General features: G+C 38.7%; 1 protein-coding gene across 2 annotated transcripts; it reads left to right on the top strand.

Annotated features, from left to right (window-relative positions):
* tasor2 (transcription activation suppressor family member 2) lies at window positions 1-21,737 on the top strand. 2 transcript variants are annotated; one of them, XM_037107111.1, is made up of 22 exons: window positions 1-3,081; window positions 3,360-3,508; window positions 3,856-3,951; window positions 4,050-4,122; window positions 6,384-6,475; window positions 6,587-6,724; window positions 6,891-7,024; window positions 7,139-7,155; window positions 7,556-7,655; window positions 7,773-7,867; window positions 7,985-8,091; window positions 8,364-8,436; window positions 8,564-8,635; window positions 8,776-10,836; window positions 11,681-11,996; window positions 12,190-12,646; window positions 13,718-17,893; window positions 19,397-19,519; window positions 19,605-19,758; window positions 19,873-19,978; window positions 20,393-20,574; window positions 20,826-21,737. In XM_037107111.1, exons 1-22 carry the CDS (start codon window positions 3,048-3,050, stop codon window positions 20,918-20,920), a joined length of 8,850 nt encoding a protein of 2,949 aa, XP_036963006.1. In that variant the 5' UTR covers window positions 1-3,047; the 3' UTR covers window positions 20,921-21,737. The 2 variants fall into 2 exon arrangements, with proteins under 2 accessions (XP_036963006.1, XP_036963004.1); XM_037107109.1 differs by having other exon boundaries at window positions 11,243-11,996.
* The last annotated feature ends 590 nt before the right edge of the window (window positions 21,738-22,327 follow it).

Raw genomic sequence — 22,327 nt, 5'->3', positions numbered from 1 at the left:
CTGACCTACAATACAATACCAGAGACCAAAAGGTTTTCCTTTATTTAGTTCTTAACAATAACAAATACTGAACAATAAATAAAACATTTGTATTGATGATGATAATTGACAATTTAGAAGAAATGAAACACATGTATTTATTCAAACTGGTTGCTTAATTACATGCCCATTACTAATTGGCTAACGTTAATCCATGATGTCTTGTACAGATGTGAATTTGCTGTGTTTCAACCATTTACATTTCAACAGCAGCATATTCTGCATTCATTATAATCTAGTCATGTCATAGGCACATTTTCATAATATCGGAAAAATACTGTACAGAAGTGGCGGTCGATGGAGAGAGACAAACCTTTTGTTTTGAGCCATTAATTACACATATGATGTTTGTCAATTTAAAAGTAATTTCCCAAGTCAAGAAAGTCCTAATTTGTCGTAAAATAAATAAAATATCATCCAGTTTTGTGTTAAGTTACTCAGTGAACTACATTGTCTTGCTCAACATGTGTCATCAACACCAACATGGCTGCCAAATCGGCACAGAAAAGGTACTGAAAAAGATGTCAATCACAATAAATCAGTCCATATCGACAACTGCAATTAGTGTTGTCAGTTTTGTGAGCAAGCTAATATACAGGACCAGATGTACTATGTTTAAGTTATGGGTTTTGGTGACTGTTTGATAAGAGAATTTCACTAACGCAACTGTATTTTCACAGTCTTATATTTCATTATTTCATATATTTCATTAGTTAGTTTCATTTTCTGTTAGCTTTTAGCTAGTTCCATATATGATCTTTCACCTCTTCTTTTTTGATCAGTTATGTATACTTGTAAGTCATAATATATAGGTCAGATAGTTAAATAAAAATGTAAATGATAAAGGCTAACTATAGTCACATTTTTTGAGTTAGAAAAGACATTAGCAACAGTTGGGTCTTCAGAGTAATTCCTGTGGCCTACTTGTACGGCTAGCTGCAAGCAGCAGCTAAATATTTTTCGGTGTCCAGAATCACCTGGAGTTCCAACCGTAAAACATAATCTTTGACTTGTTCGTGCAGTCTTGTTGTATGATCTGAATGCTACAGCCACTATACAGTGGAAACTAGTCTGTGAAAGTTCACCCAGCCCTGATTGATGTAGTCTCTGTAAAAAAGTGTTGAGGAAGCAGGTGTTCAATGTGATGATAGTATTCTGTATCTGCGGCAATTCATATTTCCTGTTGTTGTATCTGGTAATTCTATATACTATGCCACATGACAATGTTGCCTACATTTGATTGTGTCACATATCTGACAACTAATAAAGCAGAGAGTTCAAAGGTTGGGTGCATTCTGGTCGACCACAGTAACAACAGTTGTTTAGAGTCTACCATAACTCACGTGCAAGGACATTTCAAAAAGTCAGTTCAGCATCACACAAAAATCTGTGTATTTTTATGTAATTATGGACTCCCTTTTTGGGCCAGGTAGTGTTTGAAAATACTAAAACCCTGGCTGTTTGTGAGATCCTTTAGGTTCTATCAACATATGGAATTAAAAGATTGATTTGCATGTCAATAAAACCGCAGTTTGTCCTGAAGATGGTAAAATATCATTCGTACATAAACGTGGCCATCAACTTGGCACCTAGAGGTATTAAAAAAAAGGTGAAAATCACATCAAGTCTGGCTAGCATCAGTCAGTATTGTTGAGCTACCTATAGCATATGGGACTGGCTCCACAAAGTTTCATTTCTGGGCTTTGATGATCGTTAAACAAGACAAGATCACGTTATGCAACAGTTACCATTTCTTAATACACATCCAGTGTAGGGAGGACATTTTCCCTGCTTTATTGACACGGCAGCTTGAGAATAACAGGAAAGAGAGGGGGGATGACATGCAGCAAAGGGCCACAGGTCGAACTTGATCTGCAGGCTGCTGCAGCGAGGACGCCTCATACGTCAACCAACTGAGCGACTGGGGTGCAACCACTGTTTTTTAAGACACATAAGCCAGCGCTTTATAATCAATTAATAGGACATCTAATGATGTCTTTTATGCTGTTGTAACCGCAAACCTAAACCCATAAAAAAAATTAAACCACTGACTTCCAGAAAAGGGAGCCCATCCAACCATCCATCGATCCATCCAGAAAAGGGAGCCGGATGTGCAAAAATGCTACCTAATTACTGATTTTGGACTCATTACTATGGCACTCTATATCAGCTAAACTATTGCTCGGGCTCATTTCTCGACAATAACTCAAAGGCAGAACGGTTGTCAATCCACAATCAATCAGAAAATACTTGTTTATTCTTCACCTCAGACAACAATAACAGCCAAAAACAGGATTTGGGCCCAAAGCTCGGTGCTGCTGCGATGTGGAGAGAGTTGGCAAAAATTATACGAATGTGCTAAAAAAAAAATGTTATGAGCTGTAAACTAGATCCTAACTTCCTTTACACTAAACTACACTGCACTCCTGTGTATTGTAGAATCGGGCTGTGATACACAGGTTTTTGTTTTTTTTTTTCTGTGGCGGTTCGCTTACATCTAGCAATCATTAATTTTTCACAGGCAGCAGGAAAACAGAGAGGACACACGCAGGAGAAGTGAACCGCAGGCGCAACAAGCCCCGTCGAGGCTTCTAGCTGCCTCACCACCACCACCACAGTTTGGTGTAGACTTCCAAGATGGATGCTCTCGCCTCGATAGGTTTCTGTTTCTTTTTCGCCTCGGACTACACATGTGGCTATGGTGCCTACCTGAGGATGGACAGTCTGTCTTAAATAACCGGGTTTAATAACCGTGAGGCGACAAAAAACGGATTTAAGTGGTTATTTTCGCCTCTACGCCATTGGACGGTCGGATATTTGTTAACTTCCTGGTTGTCGCATGAATATGTTTGTCGAAACTGCGGCGAAATATCAAGTTACGCTGAAGGGTTTCGCTGGACACTGGACACATTATACACTTTATAAATCTGTCGTGATGTTTAAAACGAGAGGCGACTGTTTTCAACGAAGGGCGATGGGAGAACGGCAGATTTCGTAAGAGTTCAGCAATGGAAAGTGGAAATGGTGGTGCATCGAGTAAAGGTGACGAGCTTTTTTCCTCCTCGTGTAACTTTCACTTTACGATATACGACTGCTTATGGATTTTTTTTTCCTCCACCATTATTCTTGATGTATTGACCTTGCTGGTGGTGTATGACTAGACGAAAAATGACGCGTGGTGTAGGTGTCGTCTTTCACAGTACAAACAGTTCCAGCTTGGGGGGGAAAAAACTTTTCAGCCGAGTTGAAGGGAGCTGTAGTTTCGCCATATTGCCTCTATTTTTGTGTTCATGTTCGTATTTTTCTCCCTCCTCGTCTAGGTGTGTTGGTAGCCGTGTCAGCAGGTTCTGACGCCTTTCAAAACAACATTTTGGCTCCGCTGAGAAGTGCGTACTTGTACGAAGAGTCCAAACAGTCCTTCAGATACAAGTCCGCTTTCTTAATAAAAAATCCGGAACTGGAAGAAAAGGTCAGTCCAGATCTTATTACCCATGTCCCAGCATTTAAATGTCATTAAACATTAGGCCATGACGAATGGTTGAATTCTGATCAGTTCACATTTACTCAGTAGCTTTACCTGGTCAAATGTCTTAAACATAAAAAAATGTAAATTGCTTTTTGAAAAAAAATATATTTTAAACTTCGTTTAGGAGATGTAATGTATATAATTTATCATTCTCTCAAATACCCTATAGCTAATGAATGCATGTAAACAGGAACTGCCTTTTAATGCTAAATCAAAACTTCACCTTCTTCGTACTACATTTCACAGCTTACAAACTGATTCCTTCCCTTTTCATGTGTCTGTCACGTCAGTATAATGCTTTCCGTGAGAAAAGAAAGGAAGAAGGCTATTCAGAAGAGGATCTAAAGGAATCCTATGGGTTTTTGCTGTTTGACGATGTCAACAAGGTGAACATATGAACCACAGGCACACCTGAGAATGTACTGTACTGTACAAAAAATCTCACGCTCTTACTTACATGTTTTTGTTGCTGTTGTATTTAAAGGCTCATGCACTTGGAGAAACTGGTGTGCTCACTGGGAACAGCACATGCACAACTCTGGGAGATCCATCAAAGGGTAAATTATGATGGTCTATGATTTATTTTGATTGCCCCCCCCCCCCCCATGCTACTATGCCAACCAGTAGTGAGATCACAGTGACATTTTAGTAGTTTCAGCTCAGCCATGAGTTAACATGAGGTCAAATTTCTATGCAGAAAACAGCCAGTTAAGATTTGTGCACAAACATTGCCGTAAGATATAATTTAGATTATGTTACATTTTCTCTTTAAAAATGCAAAGAAACTACATTTATTTTCTCATTATTTAAAGGATTTTACCCCAAGTTATTACCTTGATGAAGCCAGTCTGTCCAAAACATACGACATGCAGCTCAAGCAAAGGAATAGTACATGTGGAGCGTCTGGTTCTCCCTGCCCTTTTGAAAGTGAAAGCAAGTTGAATGCTTTTATCCTATATAAATGAAAGTGGAAGAATTCCCTCAGTGAAAGCGAAACTGTAAGCTTCTCTTCAGTTCAGTGCACACAATGTATTGGAGGCAGAAAAGGCAAGAAACTCAACCTTTATTGTGTGTTTGCCTGTGTATTGCAACACAGATCTCACTTGTGTGTAACATGTATCCCTTTAAATTTCTGTTTGTTTTTTTTTTGTTGTTTTTTGTTTTTACTTAAATGTGTTTATTGTTTGTCTGTTATCTCTTCACTTACTCCAGACTGTGATAAGTGTGGAAGTTATCAAGTTTGCAACATTGGTCAAAGTCTTAGTTTTTATGGGGATGTTTTTCTCTGAATGGTAGTATGAAACAGCACCAGAGAGGTACATGAAAACAAGAGCTCCACTGTGTCACATGTAATTGAATATAGCCTATTGAATATAGACTATTTAAAGATTTATACTGTGTTTTGCTTCACATTGGTGTTTCTTTTTATCTGTTTTAGTTCTTGTGTAGATTGCAATTGTATTATAAAAGATGTCCTGGGATACCCTCTCATAACAGAAACATTTATTCTAAACATTAGTATTGCAGTTCTTAATAACTTAATCAGACACTCATGGCTGTGCTGTAGTGTGTATTTCTGATATTTTGTAACTTTAGTTGCCTTAGGATAGCACACTGCAGGTGCAGGAGTATGAGACACAGAGAACCTGCCAAACCAGTTACTTGTGCTTTGTTTGCCACCTACATTCAGATTTCCAGCTGGCTGTTTTTACTTCACAGAGAGAACATACCTGAATGTAGTTCAGTGTCAAATGTCTCAACTATTCTCATTCCTATTTTGATAAATTTGTATTGTATTTTTTTATATGTTAATAGCATGATGCCCTATTGATAATAATGTGATTGGAAAATGCACAGTAGTGATTTACAGGCCTATAAATGTGGCCTCACATGAGGGGGGAGCAAGACCCACACTCTGTCCTTCAGCCAGCTGATAACGGCTTCCTGTCAACCAGCTAAACAGGATACCAAATGTCGCCTCACTTAAACCAGGGGTGTCCACATGTTTTTCTTTGAAAGGCCAAAATGAAACTTGAAAGTGATAGTAGGATCATTATAACTGGCTTTCTTCCTGCCCTATGTGCGACTCCGCCCATCATGGAAAAATACAATAAGTTAAACTGCAATTTATATTATGTATGTATTTATTTGAATGTCTTTAGAAACATCTGGCAAGCCAAATCAAACCTTGTGCCAGTTAGCCTTGGCCCAGAGCCAGAGATGTCGGCTTTGTTATACAAGACATTCTTCTGTGACTATATTACCCACAATGCAGCTAAGCCACTGAGTGATGTTTCTAGAGGTCATTTAGTGAAATACATGCATATTCCTCTGGAGCCACAAAGAGCTTTATACTACCTTTTTTTCATGACATATGCAGTAGTGTGCCCCAAGACCTGTAAAAACACTTTAATGTGTAAAATTGGTAAATTTACCCCTTTGGTATCAGTTGTGTTCAACCTCGGAAGTGGTAGACTTCTGATTTTTATATTTTATCTAATTTGTTGTTAAGTGCAGGGAATGTTCTGGATAATGGCTTGTGGAAATACATATGGAGCACAATGGTATGTTGTTTAAAGATCATGTTTAGCTGCTGTGGGTGAGGTCATGCAGATAGCTGTCAAGTGTGTCATGTGTCCTTGACACATCCACCTTTCAAGGCATGGCCTTGTAAGAGTGTCAGTTGTTTTGAAAACACTTTAACGTTATGAGTAAAACATTATGTTTTTTTATGATACTCAAATCTTAATAAACAACCCTCATTTTGTTTATTTTTAACTGACCACACATTCAGTGAACATTTTCTGTGTTTATTCAGGTAGTTACATATCAATGTACTCTGACTGTCTGGATCTAAATCGCTGGTATCATGGCAAATCTGGATACATTGCCATCATAAGGCTGACAAAGGTATTGAAAAGAAGACGAATTTATGACATATTTATGAGTTGTTGTTTTTTTTTCATTCAAAGTAAATATTTCCTTCATTGAAAAATGACTGTCCTTTATTCTTACCAACAGGGTAAAGTTAAAAAGGTTTTAGAGAACTACACCCAGAATTTCACTGCGCCAACTGAGAGGTTTGACTGCCATGTGTCAGAACAGCTGCCCTCTGTATCGGCCAACACCAGCTCCTTTCTTGCCTTCGAGAGGACCCAGGTAAGAAGGGACAAAATCATACAGTGCAGCTTTTTCCCACAGTCCAACCCTACTTTTATGTAGAGCTGCAAATGTAGGTATACACTGAAGGTTACATTGGTCATTTGTTGAAATGCTCTGATGTGACATCTCTGCCTTTCTGATATATCTTGTTTTGACTTTGCAGTATTACATTTATGAGCTGCTAAATGATGGAAGCAATGAGACAGTAAAATCTCCCAGTGCTGCCTGCCCTTTTGCCATTGTATCATTTTCATACACGGATACCAAAGCAACACTTGTAGCACCAGAGGAGAAAAGGTATCATTTCAATTTGCCCTGATTGTTTTAGTCTGTACTTGAACAAATAGGATTTCATACGAAATGAAAATATTAAAGTCATATTGATGTTTTTTTCCTTAATTCTCTTTTCAGTGAGGAGATAAAACAAGGTAAGTAAAATGTAATTATAAGCAAACATGGTATAGTTTCTCAATATATACTGCTGTCAAAATAAAATGCAATTAAACTACAACAAGATGGTTCAGCCCAACTATTAGCTTATTTGGACCATGTTTAAAGGTACAATACTTAAGATATGGCCAGAATTTAACTTGAAACATTAAAAAATTGGGGGTGCTCCATGTTTTACAAATGACACATATACTTTGTATGTCACTGACACAAATAAATAGAAATATACTAATAAGTGTTCAATACCTACACACATTTAAATAATGTGAGCATTTCTTATGAATTTGTATGACCACATTTGTCTTGCTGAAAATGGAATGTATGAATATGATTTTTTATTTTTATTTTATAATTGTTTTATTTGATTTTATTTCCCAGTTTTTCATTTCTATCCGTGGAGGGGTCAGCTTCAAATAGGTACCAATTTCTATGATGTTGGCTTGAGGTCTACAGCAAGGGCCTTGATCCCTGCCGAACTGTGAGTTAAATGTGGACATATGAAATACACACTGTATTGTTAACTGACAGATCATTTAGAATATATAACCTATCTTATGTGCCATGTATTTATTTGATTATTTTCTTTACATTTAAGGCCACCATTGGTGAAAATTGACAGAGTCATTTCCATGTTGCATCTGAGACAGCTTTTGCCAAGGGCTGTCTTTGAAACCTGCTTCTCTGGTGAAGGTGTGCTGTTAAAATATACTATAAAAGTGCCTTATTACACAAGAGTTACATTTTTAAAGTAGGTTTCAACATCATTCCTGTTTTTTTTTTATGTGGCTTTCTTTTACTGTCTTTCAGTCTTTCTGGATGGCTTATACTGCAGTCTGTGTGAGTTGGTGTCTACTGAGACGGAGGAAACAAGCTCAGTCTCTCTGCTTCTGAGTGAGATCAAGGAGAAAGATATTGTGAGTTTCTGGTTATTATGAACGTTTCAGTGACTGTGGGCCTCAATTGTTTAGAAAATAATCACTTCCATCATAATTTTATCAGAGCCCAAAGTGGTGCCTTTTTCGTTGTGGCTAACAGTCCAGTCCGAAAACATCTTTTCAATTGATCAGCTAATAATTTCATCCACTGGAATATCCCTTCCATTAGACCAGCTAGGGTCCTGCATGTTGTTGAATTTAAGTTGCTATCTAAGCTCCAAAAACCTCAAAAAGTTGCTGTTTTTATACAGGCTCTCACTGTTCCACTGAGTGATGGTGGTTTTCTTTTTCTGCTGCACTCCTCCCACTTCCTCACATATGATGGTAAGATAAAAAAATTATGAAAGCGTGCTATGTTGTCAGTCACTCAACAAAACTTGCTGAATTACATCTTTATTAACAGCAGTAATTAATTTTCATATCAGTCACATACGTTTTGTGTTTTTTCTAGATACTGGGTCCAGTGCAATTGAGGTCCTGCAAGGCATATTTGTGTTTCCAGATTCACGAGTTATACAAAAAGGTGATGATATGTTTCATTTGATGTTTCCAGCATCACTTAAATGAAAGGAATGTCCTCTGTTTACTAACCTGTCTGGTTTTATGCTTGTACAACATCATTTATGAATACAAATCCAAGTAATCTTTCTTGATTTTTCACAGACACAAAATTTGGACAGCGAAAGCCTGCCGTGTCATCGGAAATCCTGCGTGTTTTGCCTGTGCTAAGTTATGCTGAGGGCGAAGTTGAGAAAACAACCATTGACCCCAATGAAGAACTGTGTGAAGTATTTGCCCAGCATATGCAGAGCTACGCAGCACTAATAAACCCTGGGTTGACACTGAGTCCTTCAAGGGATATCAGCATCTTTCCAGATCAGTATGATGTGCCAGACGCCCATAAGCACCTTTACAAATCCCCGGAGTGGACTAACAGGGCGTGGCAGAACTTCAAGTCATACTTGAGCAAACCCGTCTCTTTTCAACTACCAGTATCCAAGGCTTCAGAAATCCTGGCGGCTGGACAGGAGGAGCGAATGGAAGACCTTGATGATGATATCTACTTTTGTCTGTCGTCTCCTGAGGAGACACCAGTCAGTCAGGCCAACATGGGATCAGAGGACCAACAGACATGCCAGAAATCTGTTGTAAATGATAAGAAATCTGTGGACAGTTTTATAATAAGTGCTAAAGACCAAGTTGACTTAACAACTGTGCCTCAAAGTGAGTGTTTGCAACCTGGAGATGCTACCAAAGACACTGAAAGATCAGATCTGACATTTCTAATCAGAACTGATGATAAGGGGACAAAAAGTGTGGTAGCTCGCTCTACATCAGATGAACTTCCTGCAGAGCTGATTGTCAGCATCACTTCGGCAGAGCGAACTGTCACTGATGCGAGTTTAAACACGACTACTGCTGAATCTGCAACAAAGCATAATGACTTACAGCATTCTGGTTTTTCAAAAGCCAAAGTACAAACGGAAGAAGTGAACTCCCTGAATGATGAGAATGTCAAAACCAAGAAGGTTTCTGAATGCCCTGACCCCACCAATCACCAAACAAAACATAGGAAATACCGCAGGGACAACTTGAAGAGTCAGAAAGAAGAATCATCAACCTGCCCAGAGTTGAGAAAGTCTTCAAATATTGATTGGAGAAAAGGGCGAAAGCGAAAGCGCATATTTGGAACACTATCGTCAAAACACAGAAAGCTGAGATCTGCAGCTCTTGCTCAAGCAGTGGCAGAGGAGAAAAAATCTGAAAATGGACAGGAGAACTTTGAAAGTACCATTTTAATGGAACTTGAAGCTTTACCTCTGAGAAAGAAAACTGAGCGCTGGGACTTAAAACCAGTTATCAGTGAATGTGGAAGAATCTTGGTTCCTCATGGCTCAGTAGACTTTGTTGATCAGATTAAGACTTTAAATGGTAGGCTTCAGTCTACAAAAGATGAAGCATGCCATGAAAAAATGATGGTTGATGGCTCTCCAAAGGCTCATGACACAGTTGAGATGGAACAAGTGTCAAGCACTGTTAAAGAGATGGCAATGGATAAAACAGGGGACACAACATCTAAGGATGGAGGAAACCATCTTCAAAACGTTGACAGTGGCAATGGTTCATTAACTTTGAATCCAAAAAGTAGTGAACATTCTTCAAAGAATCATTGCACAGACACTCCACCCTTAAAAACAGTTCAAGAAAAACACACTGATTCCCCCTCTGCAGGAAAGTGTGCAACCAAGAGTGAATTTCTGTTGAAAAAACTGAAATCAGTTCTTCTAAGGGGAAAGAGAAAAATTGGAATCATTGTGTCACAGGACAACACTGCAGATACCACCCAGGACACTCAACCTTGTCTCAAGAAGGGCAAAGTTGAGTCGGAATCTGGGATGCTGAAGAATAATGATGCAACTGCCAGTGCTGAGGACACCAATTTGGATGTCAAGGAAGTTTCAAAGATGCTTTCAGTTGACCCTCTTTTTGCATATGCCCTAGGCTTGACCCCTAAAAATAAGACAAAGATAGAAGATAAGCAGATAATAGCTGAGGGTCAGGATACTCATGAAAGGAAAGACTTGTTGGAGACACAAGAAGATACCATTTTGGACAAACAACCTCAAATCATACAAAGGCCTTTATCCATTTTTCCAAGAAGGGGTCGGATTAAAACACTCAAAAAGCATCAAGGCATCTCTGAAGAACATGTCAAAAAGAAATGTAAGTCATGCCACAAAATTCTGAACTACGGAATGCTCTTTTTTGTGTGTATTCTGTTAATCTCTTCAGAATTGTGCATGACATTGAAACTGACTGACCCTTTTCTTGGCTCTGTCACTTCTGCAACTGTCCTCAACTTGCTATCACTGTGCTTCACGAAATTTTTGCCAGTTGGAAGTTGGCCTTTCTCTTGCTTGTGCTGCGTTTGCCAGTCCTTTGCATATGCACTTAAATACGGCTTACTTGGCTTAATAAAGCAATTACTTTGTTTGAAACAATTAGATAATTTCTATGTTGGTGGATAATTCCATAAAAGCAATACATTGGTATGTTTCAAATGCTTTCAATGTGCAACTTTTTATTTTCATGCAGTTTCTTTTTTCTCTCCTCTGTTTTGTCTTCACAGGGTGGTTGCATTTTCAAACCCCAGCTTGTTTTGGCAGTGAAAAACAAACAAACAAAGAGTGTGCTAGGGATAATTCTGTCAGTAAGACTGTTAAGGAAAAAAGTAACAGTACTTGCTCGTCTACAGCAGCTTTGACCTTACTTGCTGACTTGGCACTCAGTGCCAATAATGACCAGGTTCCATCACAACCAGACCCAGCACTTGAGAGAAAACCTGAGACAAGTTTGAAGAAGGGTGACCTTACAAAAGATGTTACCAGTGGTGAACAAGAGTCAGTTCTTCATGCTCTGCTTAGACAGCCTGCAGCTAGACCCATGCAGCCTCTTGAATCTCCTTCACCAAGCCATTTTGTGGGAGGCAGTGAATTGGTTGGTTTGATTTCTAAAGAACATGATTACTCATTGCCCCCGTCTTCCTCTCTACTGTTGGATTTGTCAGGTTCACCTTTCCAGGTATCTCCTTTAAGTGGTTCTACAAGACTGCTGCACCGTCACCAAACAATGTATGGCGATGGAATTAAAACACTACACTACTCTGTTGATAAGGAAGACAGAAGTGAAAACAACCACAGGACTCCAGAATACCTGACAAAACAGATGGCACGCAGAAGAAAGTTCAGGCAGTCGCGTACCTTTGTCGTCAAAGATGATTCTCTACAAATCACAAAGCAATGGAAAGCAAACTATAATTTTAATCTAGACAGCAGGTTTACGAATGACACAAAGGAAAGAGCTATCGTTCGTGCTATACATGGGTATGTACATTTTGTTGTTTATTCAAGGTATCTCAACATTACAGTTAGAAACATGATATATTTTCACATAATTTTAGTGCTGTACTTGTTTGTAGCTTGTTGACAATATGTGATAAAGTTGAAATTTAGTTCAGATGATGAGCATCATATTCAACTGAAGGAGCTAATTTTGTACATTTCACACCTTCAATAGCCCATGGGATTTGTCCATCCAAGACACCAATGAAGAGGTTCGGCTTATCGTCCACATGTGGATAGGTCTGTTCTACAGCAGGTCAACAGCCAGGTTCTTTCATTTTGACTCAAACTGTTCAACCCCATGTCCAGAAGAAAATGATTCTTTGGAAGTGTCCAGTGGAATGGTGTCAGGCCCAGCTCAGTGTGAGGTCAAAGCCAAGTCATTGGATCCTTGCCCGGTTGCAACAGATAGTTCAGAGACTTTGATTTCAAAAGCTTTGGACCTCAGCAAAAAAGATAACGCTCTCTTGGACCAAGGATCTGTAATTTTGGACTTGTCATTAAGAAACTCCAATGTAGAGACTGTCACTTCAAACCTGCAAGCCAACAAAAAGAATACCTCTTTGTCCGCTGAAAAGAAAGAAGCTGGTGCAACATTGAACACACTCGAGTCATCCGTGGGACTACAGAGTGTAAGTATATTTCAGGTTTGGGATTAATGATATTGTTATGGTAAAGGCATTTATTGTTTTCTTATGACTTTCAGATTTTATATAGAATATAAAACATTAAGGTTTGTGGTAAAGTAATGTAGTAATATGCATACAATCATTGGCATAATTAAGACACCACTTGCAAAGAACTACTGAAAGTAATGGGTAAGTTGGAAGAGACTGTCAACTGTTTTTCTGGCCGAGTGCTGTGGAATCTGAACAGCAGACAAACTCTTATGCCAGCTGCTTCACATTTTCCAAATCACCTCAGCTTGAGCATCCTGAATGACCCTAGACAAGGAGAGTCTAGCTTCTAGCCAGGCACACAGAGATGCGGTTCCTCAGCTCCCTCTCCACCAGAAGTGACATTCCACCTAATGATGGCTATTTTCATTGGCTAGTTGCTAGTTTGCCTGCCACCCAACTGACCAAGTGCAAGCCCATTTATCAATTTTGATGTTCATGATGACCCCAAACCAGAAGAGGCCACACTTCCTTTGCTTGATTCAAACTGGCAGAGCCACATGGGGCGAGGCACAGCTACTTGGCAGTCCTGTGGGGTCTTCATTCCAAGGCTTGGCCTGAAGTCTGGCCTCTAAGCATCGACCACCAAGTTGTTTGCATATTATATAACATCTTACATGTAGGTGATACACTGTGCTCCTTGGTAGAACATAGAAAGCACTATAACAAACTCTCAAAATGGCTATGTTTTGCGTTGTTTACTGTTTACTGGTTTACTCATTAAAGGTGGCTATTATTGCCATTTTTCCATTATCTGCAAGTGAAGTAGGACTAAGCTTCAGTGATTGCCAATCACATTAGTTCTTGCACTTTTTGTAATGGGCAGTCTTACTGAAGTCCTCTAGCTTCCTGAAAATACGGTAATGATGTATGTCATTCATTGTTGTATACTCTGTGTGATCAGTGGGTGCAAAGTGGATAAGTGTTATTGTTAAATACCAGAGAGAAGAAGTGGTCATGATTTCCAATGAATGAAGACAGTATTTCAAATATGTATTTCTTATTCTGTTTTCTCCTCTTTGCCAGTCTTGCAGAAACAGTGTACACTCCACAAATACTACCAGTGAGGTGAATGATGTCAGAAGGACCTATGAAAGCAAAACGACATCTACCACATTGCAAAAAGCTGTCTGCCTGGAGTACTCGGATGTACCATCTTCTAAAGGTGGTGGAACATTGATTTCCATACAGGACAAGACGGCAAGTGTATCCACTCAGCTTGAAGATCATAAGACTGATTCAAGACTTGGCCTTTTGTTACATCGATTCAACAATGAGAAGACAGATATGAAAGAGGACATTGGCAAGTCTTGTGCTACAGAGATGAGTTTTCTGCAGAAACAGAAATCGTCAAGATCTCTGACAGACAAAGAGATGGATTTGAACAAAAAAGCTGGAGATGCAGGTGCTACAATTGAGCGTGATGACATTGAATCCAAAGATGGGGAAAACTTGCAAGTGAAAGAAAAGCCACACCAAGAGAGCAGTAAAGAAAGTTTTGCAAAAATGATTCACACAGGTGATGATTCGACAGAAGAAGAATCGGGTACTGTCTGCAATGCAAGTCTTACTGAAAATGAGAAGCAGTCTTCAAGGGAGGAACCTGAAGCAGTCTTAGCAGGCAATGCTGAAAATGTTGATAAAGATGAGGCTTGTCATGCAGTATGTGAAGTTAAAGTGACTGAAGACGATCACTTTGGGAAAGAAGATGGACTTGATGCGAAAGACAATCACTTTTCAGATGTAGAAGCTGACAGTGATGTGAATGATCAGCCATCTCCTATGATGTGTGATGGCCCAGACTCAGTAAAGGAGAATTGCATCTCAGAGTGTAATGGCCAAACATCATTTGATGAGCAACCACCTCAACCAGACAGCCAAGGAGAAGCCTGCCATGATTTGGAGTTAAGGAAGCTGTGTCCAAATGGCAGTGCATTGGCAGATGAACATGCCATTTCAGACAAAGCTCCTCAAGCAACATCAGAAATGGAGCTGATTGACGATGAGCCTGCAGTTGAGGAAAATTTGGAAAAAGGTGTCTGTCTGGTAGATTTGAGAGATGATACATTACCAATGGTGTCTGATGGCCCAGACTTGGTCAAAGACTGTATCACAGCATATAATGGCCAAACACCATTGGATGAGGAATCATCTCAAGCAAAAAGCAAAGACGATGCCTGCAATGGTTCTGAGTTAGGAAAGGTATGTGCAAATGGCAGTGCATTGACAGATGAATATGCCATTTTAGAAAAAGCTCCTCGTACTCCATCAGACATGGAGCCTGTTGATAATGGATCTGCAGTTGAGGAGAATACAGAAAGTGGTACTTGTTTGGCAGATTTGAGTGATAAGCCAATGTCAACACTTGATGGCCCAGACTCAGTGAAGGATTTTGCCCCACCGTGTACTGGCCAAGCTCCACTGAATGAGCAACCACTTCAGACAGACAACAAAGAAGATACCTGCCCCAGTTTACAGTTAAGAAAACTGTGTGCAAATGACGGTGTGTTCACAGATGAACTGCCCATTTCAGAAAAAGCTCCTCATACTCAATCAGACATGGAGCCTATTGATAATGAAACTGCAGTTGATGAGAATTCTGAAAATTGTATTTCTTTGGGAGTTTTAAGTGATCAGCCAATACCTATGATATGTGATGGCACGGACTCAGTAAAAAAGGATTGTATCACAGAGTGTCATCAGCAGGCACCTTTGGATGTGCAACCATGTAAAGCAGAGAACAAAGGAGATACCTGCCATGATTTACAGTTGAGAAATGTGTGTGCAGATGACAGTGCATTAAGAGATGAACATGCCATTTCAGAAAAGGCTCCTCATCCTTCATCAGAAATGGAGCCTATTAAAAATGAACTTGTAGCCAAGTCAAATTCTGAAAATAATACTTCTTCGGCAGATGAAGCACATTTTCAGAAATCAGAATTGCCCAGATCTGATGAGAGCACCCACTCATTGGTTGGGTCTTCTGCTGGTGGGTCAGCTTCCAAGAAAAATGACACTGTTTCAACAGCAAGCCAAAAAAAAGCAATGGCAACCTTCAGTGGGAGTTTTCATGATCTTGAAGATCAGGATACCAAATCAGATGAGGAAGAGCTAAATGCTGAAAACAGTCAGTCTTGTTCACCTCAGTGTGTCACTGTAACAGAGTGTGAAACCGAGGGGGCATTGAATAAAGAAATAAATCTCAAAATTGATGAAACAAGCAAAGGATTGGAAAAGATAGATGGTCGGATTGTAATTCCATTTATTGGAATAGATATCTCTGGAGAAGATGTAGTGCAATCAGACGACTCTCACTCCGAGGACAATGTCGAGGAAGAACAAGGCGAGAACAAAATATCCTTTATCCGTGAAAATACTTACCCTGAAACTGTCCCACCCAAAGAGGTATGCAGTACATCTCAGGTTTTCAGTAAAAAGGGAGAACTCTCTGCTGGCAAAAAATCAATTTTTGATGAAAGGGAAACCAACCAGCTAGAGATCTCAGAAAGTGAACCTGATGAAAGGTGCCCTACCCCAACTATGGATGAGGAACCATATCAGTACCTTACATGTTATGACCCCAGTAGTAGTAGTAGTAGTCCTTCCTTTAGTGGTAGTGAAACCTGCAAAATCAAGACTCAGCAACATCTTGGCAGAAGATTAAAATTTATAAAGGATGAGATGCCATTTGATCGAAAACTCAAATCTGCAGTTGGCAGTGATCCCAGCCCTCAACTTGGTCTTCGTCCTGATCTTGAACTAAGAACTCTAAGAGTTCTACAAAGTATAGGCAAATTCCTCTCCCAGTCAGGCCACCCTGACAAATCCAGCCAGATTAAAACTGTCGATACAGAACACTCTCTTGATCAGAAAGATAAACATCAGGACATGTCCACTGGACATAATTATTGTCACCCCCACACATCTTTTTCTTCTACTGAGTTAATGCAAGCCATTACACCAAATGTTGACCAAGATGGATCTAAAACAACATTACAAACCAATTTAGGTCATGAGTCACGTTCAAACAGTCAACGCCCTATCATGGCTGTGAAACCATCTAAGAGTGACGAAATACACACCCCTTTAGTCACATACATCCCTCCAACTTCCATGCTGTTTGAGATCAAGACAGAAAGAAACTCTGAAGGATTTAATGATGATATGCAGGTGGCCAGTGAGCATTCTTCTAAGGTCAGTTGTTTAGCAAATCTTTGGGACAGTAAGTCTAACTCAAATATAGCTCAATTCCATCAATACCAAGGAAGGGACCCTTCAATACTCAAGCAGAGTCCATCATCTCTTCCCTTTCAGTCTTTTGAATCTGCAAAAACCTTCTCTGAACTTGTTGATGGAAACCAATGTTTCTTGACAAACAGTTTAGCTGAAAAAGCTGTGCAAACAACTAACAAGAGCATTGAGATGGATCAGAAAGGCTGCTCAGATGCATCGACTTCAGTTACAAATTACAAGGATGATGGCGTAATGAATGACAGTCTCTTCCTGGGACCTCAAAGTTCAATCACATGCACAGTTTTTAACACCAGCAGGAAGAGACCAGTTTCATTTCTGGAGCAGCTTTCTCAGAGGTGTCTACAAGAAGACCTTACTCTGGCATCAATGGAACAAGAGTGCCTTATCTTCTCAGAACAAATGAAACAACTTTTGAAAAGGAGTAACAGGGGACCCATCCAACAGCTGGATGCAGATGACAGACTGAATGTGCCTTGCTCCAGTCCTGTGACTGTGCACTTTTCCAATCTAGAGGAAGAGGAGGATTCATTGGATTACTTGGACGCACCTTCACTTGTGGGACAGAAAATTGAGGTAGACATGTCTAACAAGACAGACCTGGCAGAGGAAGAAAATACTTTGCATACTCAAAAATCATCTCACAGAACAGGCAACCCAATGGAGCATGCTGGAGTTTCAAATGTGACTGCAGAATGTGCCAGACTGTACAAGGAAATTATGAATGATGTTTGTGCTGTCAAAACTACTAGACCGAAACACTTCACATTGGATAGAGGTTACCCAAAGACTGAACCAAGTAACCATTTTGACTTCTGTGATCAAATGAAGAGAGACATGGATGAGAGTTTTCGAAGTAGTCTGAATTCTCTTGTGAAGAAATCCTGTAAAACGAAGTACAGATTCTACATATTAATGACATCAGATGACACCTTCTTTGATGAAACCAAGGTAAGACAAGTTTTAAATAAATATCTAAAGTGGTATTATATTTGCTATACACTGATGAGCAGTATCATCAAACCACTGACGGGTGAAGTGAATAACATTGATTATCTCGATACAGGCGCTGCCATTTTGGAGCATGTTGCCATGAGGTGCTATACTTGGTCTGGGAAAGTGATGGGGGATTTGTGTCGAGTGGCATCCACAGGGATGCCAAGACCCAAGTTCTCCCAGCTGAGCATTCCATCCTACCATATTAGAATGTTATTTACTTCCACTGTCAGTGGTGTGTATTATCTATATTGTATTATATGTCTATAACGAGGCTGTGGTCAGGTTGGATATATGGAAAGTTTTCACAGCATGTAAAATTATCAAAATATCCATGCAAATATTCTAAGTCATTGACAGATGTCCACTTGTAGCCATCTGTAGGATTAGTATATTCCCACTTAAATATTTTCTTTAGAAAAGAAATATATTTGGGGTGTTACAATTTTGATTCCAATCCTAAAATTAAATTGTCATTTAATTTATGTCAAACAATAGCAGACATTGAAATCAGTAGGATTGGCCATTCTCCCAGTGTTCTTTTTTTCATCTCCACCCTTGTCTACTTGTTGGAATCACAAGGGAAGAAGCTTTCACAGTGGACACAGCTAACTTATACCTTGCAGATGCACTTCCAGACATTAATCCTGTGTGCATGACGACAGTCAACTGACATTCATCAGATGTTTAATTTATTTACTTTTTTAAGAGGGTTTACAAATTTGAGAAACTGAACTTTGTAACAAACTAACTTTTTTATTTTGTGTTTATTGTTGAATCTTGAAAGAACTCTGGAATCCTTAGTTTTGTTTTGGTGAATGTTATTTTAACTTGCCTAAACTTAACCTGCAAAAAGCAAACAGGATCAGGTCAAGCTATTTTTGTACCCCCAATCTTTTATAAAATGTAAAGAAAAATATGACAGTTGTCAGGGAATAGAATGTCCAACAATGGTGTAGCTGTCAGTGCAGGAGAAAAAAGAAGTTAAAATCAATTTACAATCTGTCGTGAGTGCTTTGAACCCAAACCAATCACTGCCTTTGTCTATCATCATGCCGCATACTACAAACATTTCACTGCTACCACTATCATTTTATCTCCTACAGGGGCACGAAAACATTCCCAAGGGGGTTTTAAAAGAGACAGACACTGCATAAGCCAAGATTGAGGCAATTCCATACATCAAATTTCAAGTTAATATAATTTTCTTATTTAATGTAATATTTCAGTACATTTACTGTACCTGTTATTAGGGTGTCTGTTGATCTTAAGAGAAGAGAAGCCACAGAGTAGGCTTAAAGATCATATCAAAGCAATGCTGAATGCAAGGACATCAAACAGTGCTTTAATGACTCAAATATATAATAGAAAATCGTAACAAGGGACTAATGTTAGACTTGTGTCAGGACTTGCTCTGGGAAAATTGCTCTTAAAGTTTGGGTAATTTTTCTTTTAAAGGCACAGTTGGAGGCAGAGGGACATACTGCTGTACAGCCATCAGAGTTCTTCCTTGATGAGGGTAGTACACCATCTCTCCTCATCATCATCAGGAATGAAGACATTGCAGAGCACATTTGTGAGGTAATTGATCAGCCAGTTAAAAATGATGACACGACTTGTGCAACAGTAAATCATGAACTAATGACTCTGCTCTCTGCTATCTCAGGTACCACACTTGCTCGAGCTGAAGAAGTCACCAGGTGTGCAGTTTGCAGGAATTGATGAACCAGATGATGTTGTGAACCTCACCCATCAGGAGCTCTTCATGAGGGGTGGTTTTGTAATGTTTGACAGAGCGGCACTGGAGTCCCTCAGCCTTTGTATGTGCACATCTAACTGATTACTTGCTTTTTGTGAATTGAGATCTGTCAAAGTAAACAGCTTATTATTCATTCCAGTTTAACTCATGGTTTCCATTCTGTATGAATTTTAAGGCAACATGAAACAAATATCAGAAATCTTGCAAGAGCTGAGCAGAACGGGGAAGTGGAAATGGATGTTGCACTACAGAGACAGCCGTCGAATGAAAGAAAATGCAAGGTAGGGTTCAACTTTGGAAAAAGGAAACCCTCTTGTTCTCACTTCCCTATAAAGCAGGTTACAGGTGTTCTAAAAGCCTTTCATTATCTATGGTACAAGTAGTTTAACAGCTTTTTCAGAGCATGAACGCAGTATGCAACACAACAATCAAAATAAACAGGTAACAGAACAAACACAGCAAAACAAATCTGAGCACATATAGGGAGCTAATAGAAATAAAATAAGACAAACCAGTAAACTGAGATAAAAAAAAAAAGGCAAGGCCCAAGTATCAGTTTAAACTTCATGATACTTAATAAGATAAGTATTAGTGCTAAATTACCCAAGCATCTTTTTCTGTGTTGTAATCTCTAATCTCTGAAAAGCACAAGGTTTTTAATAATCTGAACATTGTGTTTCTCCTGCTACATTCAGGTTGAGTACAGAGGCAAAAGAGAAGACCAAGTTCCTAAACTGGTGCCAAGAAATGGGAATATTGGAGGTCTTGCCTTACCATGAGTGTGACCTCATGTCAAGAGATCAGCCTGACTATCTCACATGTTTGGTCCGTCTGCAGGTCCAGAATATATCAGCCCGCTACCCTGTTTTTATAACTGGTGAGACACTACAGCACATATACATTAATTGTACCTATATATTTAATTAATGAAATTGTGGTTTTATTGTGTTTTTGTTTGCAATATTTTATAAACATATCTAATATATATTTAAATAAGAGTAATTGCTTTCAGTGTTATTCACATTAATCAGGAAAGATTCTTGAAGTCAGATGGCTTTAGTTACTGGATCATGTAAAGGGATTTATTACTTGTTTTTTTTTATATGTAACGTTTCTATATTCTTACAGATACTACAACAGACAGCGGATTTGGAACAAATGGAATTTTAACACTGACTTTCAGCTCCTTCTTGACAAGCAAAACATTTGCAGTCTTACCTTAAATCGTAACTTGGACAAACTTAAGTTTTGCTCCAAGTACCCGACCATCAAAAACTCACTGGATGTGAGGTGACATCAGAAATAAACCATTAATGGTGATTTCAAACATATATTTTATTTTACTGAATCACATTTCTTCAGTTTTTTTGTATCCTTTTGTTTTTGTTGATGTTGTTCAGTTGGAGACTACGTTATCATTCAGTTAATGGATAGAGACACAATAATGCCAATATGCAGGCATGTATAATGTAAATATTGTATGCATTTTGTAATGTATTTTATTTTTATTGTAAATTGTATTGTAAACTTGTTAAAAGCTGATTATTACATTCTGTATATTCTGTTTTACAGTCCTGACATACATTTGCAGAACAGTCATTAGTATTTGATTTAATGATTACTTGTGTTTGAAAAGGCGGTTCAAAGATTTTTTTGTAGGTATAAATTGATTTTAGTACTTTATACAAGCCTTGCAACAAAGCTAAAATAGGCTGTTTTCGAGCAGTGCTTATTTTACGTATTTAAGTAGACTAATGTACACTGTTATGTTAGCAAACGGTGAGTCTTAACTCTTGAATGTTGAATTGTTTAAGCAGAACAATTTAACTACGTGCTACATGTGTATTTTCATAACATATGACTGAGAATAAAGAGGTATATTTCATTGTTTTGCTTTAAAAAAATCATCCATGATGATTATAGAATCTGCACTTTGATTCTTGACTACTCACATTACATTGTGTTCATAGACACAGATAATCCATATAAGATGGCATACACCCATGGCATTGTTTACAATAAAAGGATGACTTGAACTTCTTCTTGCTGTCAAAGAATAGAAGTTTAGGACATGAAAAATCAAGTTTAACTCTTTCCTCTCTAAATAGTGATATATATTTCTTATGGACTTGCCACTGTAATTCATTCTAGACTTTATCATTCGGCCTTGCCACCAAGACATTAAAATTCACAGGAAATTAAAACAATGTGAAATTTGGCAGGAGACATGGCTTTATGTACATCCAGTGAAATATCAATAAATGTATGTGTTGGTGAAGTGATAAATTAATGATGCAATGGGAAATTATAAATTGAGAACATCATGTAACCAGGAGAGGGCCTCACTGAGAATGAAAACCCTCTAAAGGGAGTGTCCTAGACAGACATCAGCAGCTCACTGAACACAGAGGTTACTAAACATGAAAGGTCAGACTTATAATTAACTACGTAGACACATTTTGAAGAACGGATGTTATCAGACTTTAATATTTCTGATGAATAAAACAACAGCAGTACATAAATGATTAAAAAAAACATGTAGATGCTTCAAATTCTGTAACAAATACAGAGTGAAAGAATAAAATAAAACAACAGTGGGGACCATTATTCATTCTTATCTATAGCAACCA

This window comes from Acanthopagrus latus, chromosome 8, assembly GCF_904848185.1.
Source record: "Acanthopagrus latus isolate v.2019 chromosome 8, fAcaLat1.1, whole genome shotgun sequence".
In the NCBI taxonomy this organism is placed as follows: domain Eukaryota; kingdom Metazoa; phylum Chordata; class Actinopteri; order Spariformes; family Sparidae; genus Acanthopagrus; species Acanthopagrus latus.
The sequence above is the reverse complement of the archived record's forward strand: the minus strand, read 5'-3'. Positions and strand labels throughout refer to the sequence as shown.

Coding starts and splice junctions, on each gene's coding strand:
- tasor2 (XM_037107109.1), top strand. CDS start 3,048: ATGGAAAGTGGAAATGGTGGTGCATCGAGTAAAG. Junction 10,837..11,242: donor AGAACATGTCAAAAAGAAAT/GTAAGTCATGCC, acceptor TTGTCTTCACAG/GGTGGTTGCATTTTCAAACC. Junction 11,997..12,189: donor ATCGTTCGTGCTATACATGG/GTATGTACATTT, acceptor CACCTTCAATAG/CCCATGGGATTTGTCCATCC.